This window comes from Phoca vitulina, unplaced genomic scaffold (genome assembly GCF_004348235.1).
Source record: "Phoca vitulina isolate PV1807 unplaced genomic scaffold, GSC_HSeal_1.0 scaffold2, whole genome shotgun sequence".
In the NCBI taxonomy this organism is placed as follows: Eukaryota; Metazoa; Chordata; class Mammalia; order Carnivora; family Phocidae; genus Phoca; species Phoca vitulina.
This window is the reverse complement of record NW_022589705.1, coordinates 81509284-81525490: the sequence shown is the minus strand read 5'-3', so window position 1 is coordinate 81525490 and position 16207 is coordinate 81509284. Positions and strand designations below refer to the sequence as shown.

The 16207-nt window shown below is 44.2% G+C and overlaps 1 protein-coding gene across 4 annotated transcripts in view; it reads left to right on the top strand.

Annotated features, from left to right (window-relative positions):
• Window positions 1–16207, top strand: part of DHDDS (dehydrodolichyl diphosphate synthase subunit) — a 29531-nt gene that overhangs the window by 3423 nt on the left and 9901 nt on the right. For all 4 annotated transcript variants that reach the window (XM_032390663.1, XM_032390646.1, XM_032390655.1 and 1 more), the window contains 4 exons: window positions 2537–2679; window positions 5540–5656; window positions 6602–6703; window positions 14241–14355. In XM_032390663.1, the coding sequence (XP_032246554.1) occupies window positions 2537–2679; window positions 5540–5656; window positions 6602–6703; window positions 14241–14355 (477 nt within the window). The remainder of the gene's footprint in view (window positions 1–2536; window positions 2680–5539; window positions 5657–6601; window positions 6704–14240; window positions 14356–16207) is intronic.

The window sequence follows — 16207 nt, the reverse complement described above, 5'->3', positions numbered from 1 at the left end:
TTTGAAGTAACATTTCTGGAGCAACGGTAGGGTGACTGCCTATCCTGGTTTGCCTGAGGCCTTTTATTTTTTAATTAAAAAAAAATTTTTTTTTTCAAGATTTTATTTATTTATTTGACAGAGAGAGAGAGAGACAGCTAGAGAGGGAACACAAGCAGGGGGGAGTGGGAGAGGGAGAAGCAGGCTCCTGGCTGAGCAGGGAGCCTGATGCGGGGCTCGATCCCAGGACCCTGGGATCATGACCTGAGCCGAAGGCAGACGCTTAACGACTGAGCCACCCAGGCGCTCCTATTTTTTTATTTTTATTTATTTATTTTAAAAGATTTTATTTATTTATTTGACAGAGAGAGAGACAGTGAGAGCAGGAACACAAGCAGGGGGAGTGGGAGAGAGAGAAGCAGGCTTCCTGCCGAGCAGGGAACCCGGTGCAGGGCTCGATCCCAGGACCCCAGGATCATGACGTGAGCCGAAGGCAGACGCTTAATGACTGAGCCACCCAGGCACCCCTGCTTGAGGCCTTTTAGCGCTTAAACTGGGAAAAGTGCCAGACAACCTAGGTCATCACTCTAAGCAAAGATCAAGGGCATTTTATGCTTTTAATGCATGTTGCAAATTGGAAAACTTTAAATTTAACAGTAAGAATGGAATATGGTCTGTCTTTGTGAAGCTAACTTTAAGAAGAATGGAAATTCGGTCTGGAGAGTTTTTGCCTTGAGTGAGTGGATGTGGGGCTCAGTTGAACACCCTGAGGAGGTCTTTAGGTTTGGTGACCGCATCTTCTCTTTTGTGACTAAGTAAAAGGCAGTTTTGCGCAGTGCTTAGGAGCTTAAGCTCTGGAGTCACTCAGAACCTGTGGGCACCCCTGCCCTGCCACTTCTGGCTCTGTGACCTGCAGCAGGCTAGCTTCCTTTTGCCTCAATTTCTTCATCAATAAAATGAAGACAACAATAATCTCTACTTCCGGAGATTATGTGAGGATGAAATAAAATGGCATGATGAAAAGCATTTGGCAAAAGATTTGGCATAAAGTGCTCAAAAAGTTGGCAGTGTTATCATTAGCAGCTATATTGACTGGTCAGTGGTAGGTTCTGACCCAGATGTGCCAGCCAAAAGGTAGCTTCCCTGTCGTCTGTGGAGCCTAAGTCCATTCACGTGTCAGGTTCTCATTGGTAATTTTCCCAAGGTGGCAATGAATTGAGTTGCATGTATGCCTGTTAAGGGATTAGAAAGACAGCTCTCTTCAGCTTTGTTTCTTCAAGTTCAGTTCTGATTGAATGTCTTCTGTCCCCTACCCTTAACCTACAGGCTCCCTATCTCAACACTGTTATTCTTAGCTGTAGTTAGTTCTCTGCCTTTAGTGGTTCTGGAGTAGAGCAGCCCCAAAGGACTGGGTTTAATATGAGTTTCACTTCTCTTTTCATTGAGGTATAATTTCTTACGGTGAAATGCACAAGGTGGGGTTTTGACCGTTGCATTTACCCGTCTAATCCATACCCCTGTCAAGATAAAGAACATTTCCATCTCTCCAGAAAGTTCCCTTGTGCCCCTCCCTTCCCAGTCAAACCCTGTCCCACCTCCTCTTCCCCTCTTGAGGCAACCATTGTTGTACTGATTTCTATCACTAGAGGTTAGTTTTTGCTGTTTTAGAACCTTATATAATGGATTCATACAGTAGAGTTGTAGCCTTCTGACACATTTCTTCCACTCTCTGAGCCTCAGTTTTTCTCTTCTATAAAGTAGGCGTGAAGACAGCAATGCCATTCTCAAGAGGTTGTTCAGAGAATCGAATGGAATAATGTATGTGAAAACCCTGTGTAGCCTTAAATGCTACACAGCTGTGTACTCGATGCCTTTATTCTTATAACTCATCAGCCTCTCAATCTAACAGAAAAAATGAACTTGTGCTGAGAGTAATAATTCCTTGTGGTATTTTTTTAAGATTTTATTTATTTATTTGGGGGGTGGAGAATGAGCAGGGGGAGGAGCAGAGGGAGAGGGACAAGCAGACTCCTCACTGAGTGTGGTGCCCGACGTGGGGCTCGATCCCACGACCCCGAGATCATGACTCTGAGCTGAGGTCAGATGCTTAACCAACTGAACGCCCCTAATACCTTGTGTTTTATATTGTCCTTCAGCCACCTTGTGAGTGATGGATGGTGCTCCTGTTTTATAGATAAGGAGACTTAGGCCCACAGAGGTTAAATGATTTGCCTACAGTCACATAGCAAGTGCGCATTGGAGTTGGGGACTGGAACCTACATCTTTACTCTGTCGGTAAAGAGTTCTTTCTGGTAAACCACAATAGCACCAGCAGAGCAGTACTCATTAAGTTCGCATTTTTCAGTTTCTCAGGTGGTAGCTTTCTGTTTACTTGGTTTGTTATTCTGACAGAAACACTGGTGTTATCCTAGCTTTACTTGGTTTGGGGAGGAGAAAAGTCTGCCTCTCACCTCCAACGCTGAGTCAGAGCAGAGGCATCTCTTATTTCCCTTCCTGCTCTTCCTTATACCCTAGCTCCTTGCCTTCTCCCTCTCAGACCCTGCGCTGGTGTTTGAACCTGGGCATCCTAGAGGTGACGGTCTACGCGTTCAGCATTGAGAACTTCAAACGCTCCAAGAGTGAGGTAGACGGGCTAATGGATCTGGCCCGGCAGAAGTTCAGCCGCTTGATGGAAGAACAGTAAGATTCTGTTGGAGGGGGGAGCGTGCTCTTTACACCATAACCCTCACCTCTCTTATCTCAGGCTTATTTAAGGAACTCTAAACCCTTTTAATGTTAGTCAGATCTCTTCGATGGCATCTATGGCAAGCTAGTCCCCCCCCCTTTTTTTAAGGGGGCATTTATCTGAGGATATAGAGGTATTTCACAGAATTTAAGGACAAGTATAACCAGCCTCAAGCAAAACTGAAACCAGGAATTGAAATCCATTAGAAGGGCCTCTTCCTACTCTCTGCACTCCACCTTTCTCTGCTTCAAGAGAGCAGCCCAGAATGAACTAAAGCCCTTAATTAATAGCCCACCTTAGATTTCTACCCCACGACCAATAAACTGTGATCAGGGGAGTAGCATGAAAGAAATGTTGGAAAAGGCCTTTTAGTCATCCTAAACATTAGTATGCTGCCCTATATATTCTCTTGGAAGGGACAGGATGACGTGTACGAGGCCTTTATGGGGAAGACTCAGTACTGTTCTTAGCTGTCACTAAGTTTAAACTAACTTAGGAAGCAGTGCCAGAAAGGGACAAAGAGGAAGTTTGATGGAGATTATTTGCTTCAAAGTGTGGAAACCTCCCCAGCCAGGACTGCCCCAGACTCTTCATTACAACCCTTTTCTGCCCAGCTCTTCCCTGTACCAGGATGCAGGGAGATGAGAAAACAGAGAGCCTAGGGCACCAGTGGAGCTGGGCCTAGAACAGTTTTCTCATTTCTGTCCCAGTGTGGGTTTTGGAGTGGGGAGGGTAGCGAGGCTTCTCTCTGTCCATATAGGATAATGAGACTTGGCCACAGACCTAGCTTCCTGGTCCCCAGCAGAGCCCGAGTGGCTCAGAGTTCCTACCCAAGGGCTGGGGTTGGAGGCATTGGGGGCACTTTCCAGGTATTCAAATTCTTCTGTACGTCACACTGATCCCACCGTTTTAAAGTATTTATACTGTGTGCCAGGCCCTGAGCCTGACATGTATTTTCATTTAATATTCACATTATCCTGTGAGAAAGAGATTATTATTATCCCAGTTGTAGAGAGGAGGAAAGTGAAAACCAGAGAAGTTTAGGTGTGTCTCCTGGGTCACACAGCTATCAGACAGGCAGAGCCAAGACAGACAGGATCTTTCCAACTCCAGAGCTGAGCTGTTGTCTGCTACACTGTGGTCCGAAAGACAGGAGGTAATCTTAGAGTTCCTGGAAGATCAAAATGCATAGCAGTAGGGTGCTACTGAGATTGCTCTAATCAGTCAGCAATAGAGAAAATGGTCTTAAGTTCTAAAGTCCTGGACAGAACAAGAAGAAATCTTATCGGTGGTTTTCCAACAATGTGCAGCAGAACCTTAGAGTTCTGAGGAGTGGGTGTGCAAAGAAGCCAGAGGGAATGGGGCACAGGGTGCTGGTTGGCATTTACCTATTTTATATATTGGGCTTCTGTTTAATGTGTGACTTGAAGAAAGTTTTTGGCTTTAGGAAGGTTGGAAAACCACAGGCCTAGTTCAGTTTCATCAGTTGGGAAACAATCCTAGTGGATAGAAGTTTAAGGCATGCTCATGGTCACACAGCAAGCTCATGGCAAAACCAGGTTGGGAACCCAGATCTCCTGGCTCCTGTCCAGGGCTTTTATCTCTCCTTCCCTATAGACCTCACTCAAATAACCTGACTGTTGTCTGAGAATAAGCACTTTCAGGTACCTTCTCTCACTCAACACAAGCCAGTGTGGAGAGTACGGCAGGGATGGTTATTACCCCCAGTTCACAGGGTGCGGGAAACTGAGACTCAGAGAAGCTTAGTGGTTATACAAGGTCAGCTAGTAAGTGCTGGCTCTAGGACTTGAATGTAGCTATTTTCCTTCTGGTTTTGCCTTGATCCGAGTATACATTTGCCTACTATAGCAGCTTCAATGGATTCTCAAAAACAGGTGGTTAGATCTTGCTTCGCTCTAGAAGCAAAGTGATGCGGGTTACAAAGTGATGCTGTGGATGCAGCCTTGCACTCTGGATCAGGGATCTCCAGGACCTGCCTGCTGTACAGGATACTTCTTGTTATTAAGTTCCCATTTTCCAAACGCTAGTAATTCAGTTTCTCCATAGTGTCCCCAGGCGAGGGAAGCTGGTTGGGTAACTGAATTCAATTCTGCCCACTGTGCAGAGTTTGGGAATACTATATGGAGGCAGCAAGATGCCATGATGAAGAGGATAGGCCCTGGAACCAGGCTCCCTAGGTTTAAATTCAGCTTTCCACTTACCACCTGTCTGATGTTGAGCAAATTACCTAACCTCCCTGTGCCTCAGTTTCCTCGCCTGTAAAAGGGGAATGATAATGGTGTCTGCCCCGAAGGTTGGTGTAAGGATGGAACATATTGATGTGTGTAAAGCACTTAGACCAATATCTGGCACTTAGTAAACATAAACTTAATGATGTTGCTGTTATTAACATCTTTTACCAGAAGGTACAGAAGTAATGAACAATATAGCTTCTGCCCTTGAGTTTATTCACTTGTCAAAACGGGACAGGATACATAAAATGTAACTTGCCAACAAGGACGCATGAAGCCTTGTAATGTGTGGTAAAGGGTTTGGGTTCGGGTTCTTAGATCGGGCAGACCTGGGTTTTAGTTCTGATACCGTCTGACCTTGGGCCGTGTCTGTCTGCCTGTCCTGTCTGAGCTTCCGTTTCCTACTGTAGAATGGGGAATGTGGCAGACTCGGGTCCGAGCTGTTGAGGGGACGTGGTGACACATGGCACACAGGGCAGTGCTTAGGAACTGGGAGTTCAGTGTTGGCCGTTCTCCAGCACCACAGGCTCTCTGTCCCAACCCTGCCTCCTTTTCCCGATAGGGAGAAACTGCAGAAGCATGGGGTATGTATCCGGGTCCTGGGCGATCTGCATTTGTTGCCCTTGGATCTCCAGGCGCTGATTGCACAGGCGGTACGGGCCACCAAGAACTATAACAAGTAAGTGTTCCCATCTCCCCTTAGCGACCGGGAGCAGCCTCTGACTCCCTGCGAGCTTCAGACAGACATGCTGGGCCTTTCTTGGTCTGCATTTGGTACAAGAGGCCAGGAGTGGTTTGGGATGCTTAGAGACTTCCTCAGTCTGCAGGGCAGACCAGCGATGGTTCTTAATACCTTGTCAAATGTGTGTGAACTCACACATACAGTTTTTTTATCCTCTTCCTCCTTCATGCGCCTGCCCCCCATGATATATGTATATACATATGTTTACATATGCACATATATATAATCATCATTATTATTATTATTTTACTTGACAGGGGCTTAGGGTGAAAATGAGCGTTATAAGGTGGGTAAGCTGTGGATATGGCCTTGAGCTCTGGATCAGAGTTTTCCTTCCAGGACCTGCCTGATACCCCACATTATAATATATTCTGTCTCTGTCTACAGTATATTTCTGTGTCTGAAGACAGATCCTTCAAGAAAATCTTTTTCTGTCCCACTCCTTTACCCATGGAGAGGTTGACATTGGGGGGTCCTACAGGTGCAGAGGCAGAGTTCAGTAATCCAGACTTCAGTATGTGTGCCTTTGGAGTATGATATGTGTTTGGCAGTGGACTGGACTGCATCAGATTTCCTCCCTATTCTACTTTGCTTGTGCTAATATCACAGTGGATTCACATCCTCTGAAAGCTGGTTAGCAGTAGAAGGAGAGAGGGTTAGGGAGTAAAAGGGTCATTTAGTGTTTGTCTTATTACAAAACCAGTAACATGTTTATTCTAAGAAAAGTTAGAAAACACAAAGAATTCATAATCTCACCTTTCAGAAATAGCCACGATTCACATTTGGTGTGTGTGTGTTCTTCTGGGGAAGCAGTACTCTGTAGGCAGTGACGCTAGTCCTTAGTCCCTGTCCTAGTAAATTATTCTCTTCTTCCTTTCTCAGGTGTTTCCTAAATGTCTGCTTTGCTTACACATCCCGTCACGAGATCAGTAATGCTGTGAGAGAGATGGCCTGGGGAGTGGAGCAAGGCCTGCTGGATCCCAGGTATCCCTGCTTGTTTAGCATGGTAACCGATAGGGAAACCAGGCGTGCCCTCTTAAACCATGTCCTTGGGCCGGAAGTCAACTCAGTGATGCATGTAGACAGATTTAGGGGCATGACCCTCCCCACACAGAGCTTAGGATAGGCTTATCAAAGCCTGCTTCAGAATTTCTGTGTTCACCACACCCCAAGAAGCCCCAGAAAAATGGGTAGCAATTAGCAAGGCTGTGGCATTCACTAAAAAATGATGTCCTTACACCTGAAACTAATATAACACTGTATGTTAACTATATTGGAATTAATTTTTTTAAGATTTTATTATTATTTTTTTTAAAGATTTTATTCATTCATTTGAGAAAGAGACAGAGCACAACAGGGGGAGAGGCAGAGAGAGAGGGAGAAGCGGACTCCCCGCCGAGCAGGGAGCCTGACATTGGGCTCGATCCCAGGACCTGGAGATCATGACCTAAGCCGAAGGTGGACGCTCAACCAACTGAGCCACCCAGGTGCCCCAAGATAAGTAATCTCTACACCTAACGGGCTCGAACTCATGACCCTGAGATCAAGAGTCACATGCTCCCTGACTGAACCAGCTAGGTGCCTTTGGAATTGAAATTTTTTTTTTTTAAGATTTTTCAAATTTATTTATTTGAGACAGAGAATGAGCAGGGGGGAGGGGCAGAGGGAGAGTGAGAAACAGACCCTCCATCGAGCAGGAAGCCGGACGTGGGGCCTGGTCCCAGGACCGCGCATGAGATCATGACCTGAGCCGAAGGGGGACGCCCAACTGACTGAGCCACCCAGATGCCTCAAAATTTTTTTTTTAAAAAGATGCCCTCTGGTGTGCCTGGGTGGCTCAGTCAGTTGAGTGTCTTTGTCTTAGTTCGTGATCTTGGGGTCCTGGGATCGAGCCCCATGTCGGGCTCCATGCTCAGCAGAGAGTCTCCTTCTCCCTCTCTCCCTCTGCTCACTCCCTCTGTGCACTCTCTCTCTGTCGCTCTCTCTCAAATAAATAAAATCTTAAAAAAAAAAAAAAGATGTCCATGGGGAACCTGGCTCTCAGTCTGTGGAGCATGTGACTCTTGATACTCGGGGTCGTGAGTTCAAGCCCCACATTGGGTGTAGAGATTACTTTAAAAGTAAAATCTTTTAAAAAATAAATAAGTAAATAAAATCTTAAAAAAAAAGATGTCCCCTGGTCCTTTGGCAGTGTTTTTCCTCGAATGGTTTTTCAGGAATGCAGCTTGATGCTAGTATAGTCCTTTAGGTCTCTCATGTTACAGTTTCATGCAAGATTCAGGTATTTTTCAAAAAGAAAATTGTTCACCACAAGCAGCATGTGGAATCCGAACTATTAGAGTGGTAGAGACTTAGCCTCTCAGTCCCTTCATGTTATTGTTCGTGTAACATTTGGTAATAATATTAATAAACTAATAATAGCAAGAGTAAAATAACATTAAAAATAACCCAGGCGATGTGTTATGTTCTGTATTTTACTCAGTCATTGATCTCATGTGTGAGAGGTTCCAGTGTTTTCTCCATTTTATAGATGAGAAAGCTGAGCTGAGCATTAGAGTGATTTTCCCCAGGCCATCTTGCTAGTGAGTGCCAGAGCAGACTCATCTCGAGAGCTGTCTGATTCCAGAGTGCCTGTCCTTTCCCTCTGTCATCTAGGACCTTGGGACTCAGGAAATTGTCTGATTCCTTTCTTGGGTATAATTTGATTTACCTGGGAAACTAAGTTAAAAATCAGAAAGTTGCTCAGTGAGAACGGAATTAGATAAGCAGAAAAGGAGACAGTTTTTAAGGCTATTTTAAAGTCCTTTTCCTCTCCAACAGCCGGGTGATCGTTCTGTGCCACATAGTTCATTCATTCAATCAGTCATTTATTCACTCAACAAACATTTTAAAAGTGCCACATAAAGGCCAAGCACATTGTTGTACAGAGAGGGTACAGTGGTAAAAAAAAGCACATATTTCCTGCACTCAGGGAGCTCTGGTAAAGGAGACAGACAATAATCAATATTATACACATTGACATACCATTATAATGGTGATCAAATGGTATAAAAACATCGGAGCATGATACAAAAAGAATTTATAGTAAGAGGAGTAGACCTGGTAGGGAAGGCTTTGCCAAGGAAATGATCAGTGGCCAGAGAAGGAAGACAAAGTGGCAACTGGGGAAAGAGGCAGTAGTAGTGTGAGGAGCTTGTCGGTTACAGAAAGGCTGTTGGGATAATTCGGGTAGAGATGACCCAGAATGGAGCTTGCGTGGTGGTGGTGGAGGAAGAAGAGGTCAAATAGACTGCATCAAGTGTTAGGAAGTAGACAAAATCGAGGGGCCTTCATGGGCCAAGTCTGGGAAAAAGATGTGTTATGAGTGACTCCAGCGTTTTTGACTTCGGAAACAGTGCATAGCAGTGCCCCTCCCTGTGCCGGGGAGCCCTGAGGGAGGGTCCAGTTTGAGGAGAAAGGTCAGCAGTTTGATTTGGGATATACCGTAGATGTTGAGCATAGATGGCAGGTTGACAGTTTGCGAGGAGAGGTGGGGACTGGACATAACGGCATGGAGGTCATCTGAGTAGTTGGTAACCAAAGCAAAGAGGGCCTGACCTGAGGACATCGAGGAGAGTCTAGAGTGAGTGGGGGAGAGTTTTGAGAAACTCTGAGTTCTGCTGCCTGGGTAGAAGAGAAGGAGCCTTAAGGAAAAAAGAGGATGAACAACCAGAAAGGCAGGAAGAAAGCTGGGCAAGTCAGTATTACGGAAGCCAAGAGAAGAGGGAATTTGCTGGTGCAGGGTGGGAGGATGCAGGCATTGGTGGGAGCAACAGTGTCGAATGCTGTAGAGAGGTCAGTTAAGCTGTGGATTGAAAATGAACTGTTGGGGAAGAAATTAAGATGCTGGTTAAGTCGGTGGGGGGCAGGCAGGAAGATGAGAGACGGAAGAGGAAGAGGGTTATATGAGTAGATGCAGGTTATTACGATTTTCTGATTCTTGACTTGTGGGGTGATTTCATAGTTGTTCACAGTATTATTGTGCTTTCCAGTTAATGTTTCATTTAAAGAGATAAATGTTTATGTGGAAAAGAAAGAAAGCTTTTAGCCATTAGATATGTGTGTGTTCATGCCTAGGACTAGAACTCTGATCTTGCCTCTTAGTTCAGTGTTCTCGATACTCATACCACAGCGACAGTCACTGACCTTTATCTTCTCCTTCTTGCCCAGGAAGTTTTCCCATATTCATTTTCTTTGCCTTGCATGGCTTAGGAACTTACCTACGTGGGATTAGTCAAGCGGATAGATATGGTGTGGGCGGGGCAGGGTCACCAGGGTAAGGAGGCTGCAAACTTAGAAAGGTTGGTGTTCTGCTCGGACTGGGCTAATCAGAGCCCCAGTATGCACACACTTTTATGAAGGTCATACGTGTTCATCAGAGAGGATTTGCAAACTACTGGATATATAAAGATGAAAATTCAGATCTTCAGGATCTGCAACACTCCTGGTAACACTTCGACTTTAAGTATGTCTTTCTAGGTCTTCCTGTTTGCTTAAATATGTGTGTGTGAGTTTAATCAACTGAGTTGATTTTTCCCATCAAGTTGTGACAATATCTATTACCTGTGTTTGGGTTCTAGGTTGTTTGCAAGTACATTGTCAAAAACTGTTTTAGCCTGTAAGCTCCTCACATTCAGAAAACCAACATGTCTCTGTTTTTGAGATCTATTTTCAGTGATTCATTCACTCATTTGTTCAAACATGTATCAAGTCTTTCTCTGTCCCAAGAAGGTGCCATGCTAGAAGAGCAAGAATACAGAGCTGAATGTGTCATGAGGCTTGCCCTCAGGCAGCTCACAGTCTGGTTCATGTACACACATAAGTCACCCATGGTGCTGGGTACCAGACTAATGGATGTGCAGGGCACAAGCTGGTGCTGACGAAAGCAGTGATCAGTTGTGGTTCAAAGTTCAGCCAGAGTCATCTTTTTAAAACACAAATCCAATAATGACATAAGTATTTATAACAAAAGAAATCACACTGTGAACACTTTTACCACCTGAATCATGCTTTTGTTCTCTTGATGATGTAATATGAGCACTTTTCCATGCCTCGTGTTTTTAATAATTTGTCATATCATTATTTCTAATGGCTGCAGAATATATCTTGCTTTAATTGACTTAATCATTCAAGTTGTTTATGTAGGCTGTTTCTAATTTCTCTTTATTATAAATGATGCTACAATGAAGTCTATAAACTTAACTCTTGTCAGCATTTTGGATTACCTCAGGATCTGGGTCTGGATGTGTCCGTTTCACCTCATTCTTGCCAAACAGAGTAGTAAACTAATTTTATAGGTGAAAGTTGGTATTTTACTTTTATTTAATAGAAATCACTTCTTGGGGCACCTGGCTGGCTGAGTCGGTAGAGCATAAGACTCTTGATCTCGGGTAGAGCATGAGACTCTTGATCTCGGGGTTGTGGGTTCCAGCCCCACATTGGGTATAGGGATTACTTTAAAAAAAAAAAGAAAAGAAAAAAAGTATTTCTTAAAAGTCTTCATGTCGACAGCTAATGCTATGTAATGATGGGTTTGTGTTAGCCATAGCACAGATGTTCTATTTTCATTTTGTCAATTTTATCTCCTCCCACCCCTCTGGAGTGACCTCATTTTCGATAAGAATTCTGCCCACTGCCTGAAGTAGGTGGAAAAAAACCTTTTGGCAGATGCATTTGAAACTCAGATTAAGTGGGGATCGGAAGTCACACAGCAAAGTGGTGGGACTGGAAATAACATTTCTTCTTTATTTACATAATACTTTATAGTTAGTTCCTAAGGTACACTCAAATCTGTTACTTAATTTGTTTTTGTTTTTGTTTTTTTAGGGGGTGGGGGCAGAGGGAGAGAGAGATCTTAAGCAGGCTCCACGCTCAGCATGGAGCCTGACACAGGGCCAAACTCACAACCTTGAGATCATGACCTAAGCCGAAATCAAGAGTTGGATGCTTAATCAACTGAGCCACCTAGGCACCGCTGTTATTTCAGTTGATTTGCGCCGCTGTTATTTCAGTTGATTTGACCCTCACAGTAACCTATAAGTAGATAGGACAGATGTGCCCATTTTCAAAGATAAGAGAGCTGAGAAATTATATTGATTATACAGGGTCTCAGATTTCTTAGAGAATTAAGACCATGCTGCTAAGACAAGACTCTCAGATTTTCAGGGAAATCTGAATTAGAGCCCTTCCTCTTGCAGTTCATAAGTGAATATTATTTCCCATGTGATGGTACAAAAAATTTAACTCCCTCTGTGATTTGTAAAAAGAGGACCCAAAGGCACATAGTTGGTAAATGTAGTCTCATTTTAAACACTCAATCCAGAGGTGCCTGGGTGGCTCAGTCAGTTGAGTGTCCAACTCTCAATTTAGGCTCAGATCATGATCTCAGGGTTGTGAGATTTAGCCCCAAGTTGGGTTCTGCACTCAGCAGGGAGTCTGCTTCTCTCTCTCCCTCTCTCAAATAAATAAATAAATCTTAAAAAAAAAAAAAATAGCCCAGATCTCTCTGCTTTTTTAACTGTGCTCCTGGAAGAGCCTTCCCACCAAGAAATTTTATCTTCTAGACCCCTCCCAAGATGCAAGTCTTACCACTTGGAGATTCCAAATTCTGCCTCTTGGTGCTTGGTAGGACAGGTAAACAGTGTTCTTAGAACCAACAGACAACCAGCCTTTCAAATACCTTCTTTCCATGGACAGGAGTGTTTTACTTGAGATAAATGATGGCAGTCCCCATTCTTCCTCCATTCCATCTCCTTTCTAAATGTCCGTCTGCTTGGGAAAGTAGCTCCTAACCGACGTGGGAGGGCTGATTATTTTGCTCTTTTTTTAAATCCTAAGTAATACGGATTTTTTGCAGTGTTTCATGGTCCATATGACTTAAAAGTTTTTAAAAATGTTCTTTAGGGGCACCTGGATAGCTTAGTCGGTTAAGCAGCTGACTCTTGATTTCAGCTCAGGTCATGATCTTGGGGTCGTGGCCCCGGGTCAGGCTCTGCGCTCACCAGGGAGTCTCCCCCTTTCCTGCTGCCCCTCCCCACCCTGCGCACACACGCGCTCTCACTCCCTGTCTCTCAAATAACAAATCTTTTTTAAAAATGTTCTTTTTTAAAAAATATTTTTTTTATTTATTCATGAGAAAGAGAGAGAGAGAGGCAGAGGGAGAAGCAGGCTCCCCGCAGAGCAGAAAGCCTGATGCGGGACTCGATCCCAGGACCCTGGGATCACGACCCGAGTCAAAGGCAGATGTTTAACTGACTTGAGCCACCCAGGCGCTCCTAAAAGATGTTCTTTATAATACATTCAAACAATAACGGAAGTACATAAAGTAAAAAAGAGATAGTCTTTTCTTCTTGTCCAACCTTCCAGAAGTAATCATCAGTAAGAGTATGATGTGTATCTTTATAAACTTTGTTCTTTCTTTATTTTTTATTTTTATTTTTAAAATTTTTATTTATTTATTTTTGAGAGAGAGAGAGCGCACATGGGGGGAGGGCAGAGGGAGAAGCAGACTCCCCACTTAGTAGAGAGCCCAATGCAGGGCTCGATCCCAGGACTCTGGGATCATGACCTGAGCCGAAGGCAGGTGCTTAACTGACTGAGCCACCCAGGCGCCCCTGCAGTCTATATTTTCTTTTTCCTTTTCTTTTTTCTTTTTAAGAGGGGTAGTAGAGCAGAGGAAGAAGGTGAGAGAGAATCTTAAGCAGACTTAACCATGCCCATTGTGGAGCCCAAAACAGGACTTGATCTCATGACCCTGAGATCATGACCTGAGCCAAAATCAAGAGTCCGACACTTAACTGACTGAGCCACCCAGGCACCCCTGCACTGTATATTGTCCGAATTTTATTTTTTTCAATTAATTTTAGTTCTGAACTTCCCCAATCAGTGCATTTAGATTTATCTTTATTAAAAATAGTTGCATTAGTGTTGTATCAAATTGCAGGGTTTATTTTTCTTTATTTTTTTAAGATTTTATTTATTTATTTGAGAGAGTGTGTGTGTATGCAGATGAGCAGGGGAGGGGCAGAGGGAGAGGGAGTCGAAGAAGCAGACTCCTCGCTGAGTGCAGAGCCTGACTCAGGACTCCATTGGAGGACCCTGAGATCATGACCTGAGTTGAAGTTAGACTCTTAACTGACTGAGCCACCCAGGCACCCCAGATGTATGCATTTTAAAAAACAAGATGTTTCAAGTGAAGGACACATTCTAGTGGGTGCATCTCATTTTAGGCCTGCAGTGAAATGACTTTGGGCAAGTTATTTATCTTCTCTGAGCCTCAGTTTCCTTATGTATAAAATGAGGATCGAAATACTTTATGTAGTTGTGAGGACTAAAATCATACATTTATTTGAATGTTAAGGGCCTCCGCCTGTATTGGCTAATGGTGTTCTATAAACTGGGAAGCCTTACGTATGAGTTCACCATGAGAATAATCTGAAAAAAAGATGTGTGCTTACCTTTGTCTCTTCCCCACTCGCCTTAGTGATGTCTCTGAGTCTCTGCTCGATAAGTGCCTCTATACCAACCACTCTCCGAATCCTGACATCTTGATACGGACTTCCGGGGAAGTGAGGCTCAGCGACTTCTTGCTCTGGCAGGTAAGTAGTTTGCAACCACTGTTGTGTTTGTGTCAGCCTGAAGACTGTGACTGCACCCACAGGATGGATTTAGTAGGGCTCATCCCCACTCGTAGCCGTGCTGGTACCAGAGAACTGGGGTAGCAGGGGGAATCTGGAGAAATGTATCCAGGCTGTGCCTGGTAACATTTGCTGTCCTTCTTCTTCTGTCCCTGGCTTTGCCAGCCTGTGTGGTTCTTGTTCTCTGAAGTGCCTAGAGGAAAATCAAGGCTATCCAGCTGTGGTGAAAACTTCACTTGTGCCCCTGTTCAAAGCACTGGACTTCTGCCTTGTGTCCTTGAGCATAAGCAGCTGCCCTGGTAATCTGCCAGGTACTCCAGCCCCTCTGGGCTAGAACCTTGCCTTGCAGTTATAGGTCTGTCTCCTTCAGATGAAGCAGCTGTGTCTATGCAAGCACAGTCCACAAGGGATAGAAACTATATGCAGACTCTTTCTTAGGGGCCTGCTGCTGCCTCTTAGCTCAGTCACCCCTGTGTAAATGGTCCCCCAAAAGCTCAGAGCCAAATCAGTTTGCCTTTGCTTGAAAATCTCCATCATCTGTCAACTTGGCCCCTAAGTAGCACATGACTGTTCAAGGAGAGGTTGGAGGGACTCAGCTTTGAAGCAAGTTCCAGAAATTTTAATAGACCATAGTCTTAAAAGATTTAGCTACTGAAGATACTTTTGGTCTTTGGCTATATTGAAAGAAATAATGTGCAGCTTATGGTTCGGTGGTCTGCTGTGCTGGTCAGATCATGTCTGGAAAGTTTACTTCTGGGCACTGAGTTTTAAAAGACTGCATTGGTAAACTAGAGGACTTACCAGAAGCAGCCAACCTGGATAGCAAGGAATCTGGAACTCATGGCATGTAAGGAATGAGTGAAGGATAGTGGTCTGGAAAAGGGAGGCATGGTGACAGTTTATTCCCTTAGAAAAAAATACTGAATTCCTCCTTCGTGTGCTGGGAATATGGCAATCACCAAGTCAGAAATAATCCCTGCTGCCTTAAAATGTATGGTTTTTTGGCAAAGGTAAACTGAGCAAGACATGACAACCTTGGGGACAAATAACAGTTCTAATCTTGACTTCAAATATTTGAAAGAATGTCACTTTGAGGAAGAAACAGACCTGTTCCAGAGAAAAGACCTGAGACTTTGGTAGAAGTACCAGGGAAGGTGACATTGGTTTAGCAGAACAAGCTGTCTGACAACTAAAGTCAGCCCTCTTGAGGCACTGAACTCCTCACTACTAAAGGTATCAAGCGGTGGCTGTCAAGAATGTTCCAAAAGGAATTCTTACATCAGTGATTATTATTAGGGTTCACCCAGCTCTGTAGTCTGACTGCTTTGTGTACATTATCTTGTTTAATTTTCATTGTACCTTAAAAACCAGGTATTCTTATTCCCCAGTTTTACAGTTGAGGAGACTGAGGCCCAGAGAGGTTAAGTAACTTGCCTCATGTCACATGGATGGTAAATAGTGGACCCAGGATCCGAAGCCAGGTAGTCTGGCCCCAGAGGCCATGCTCTTCACCACGTGTCCTACTCTGCTACTTAAAAATAACAGCCCCAGCTACCATTTGTTCACTGCTGACTTTTATCAGACAACATGTCTCCCAGATGACCTCTAAGGGCCAAGACCCAATAACATAATCCAGATGTTATTTCATAGTCCTAAAATTGGCTCTTAGAAAAATCCTGGTGGGAATGTTGATCTAGTCTTGCTATAGTTCTGCCTTGCTGCACTCAGGTGCCTCAGATGACCCCTCCCCATGAGTGAGGGACTTTGGGACTGGCAGCGATGGTAGCTCCAGCTTGAGGTGCCCGGGCTGTCT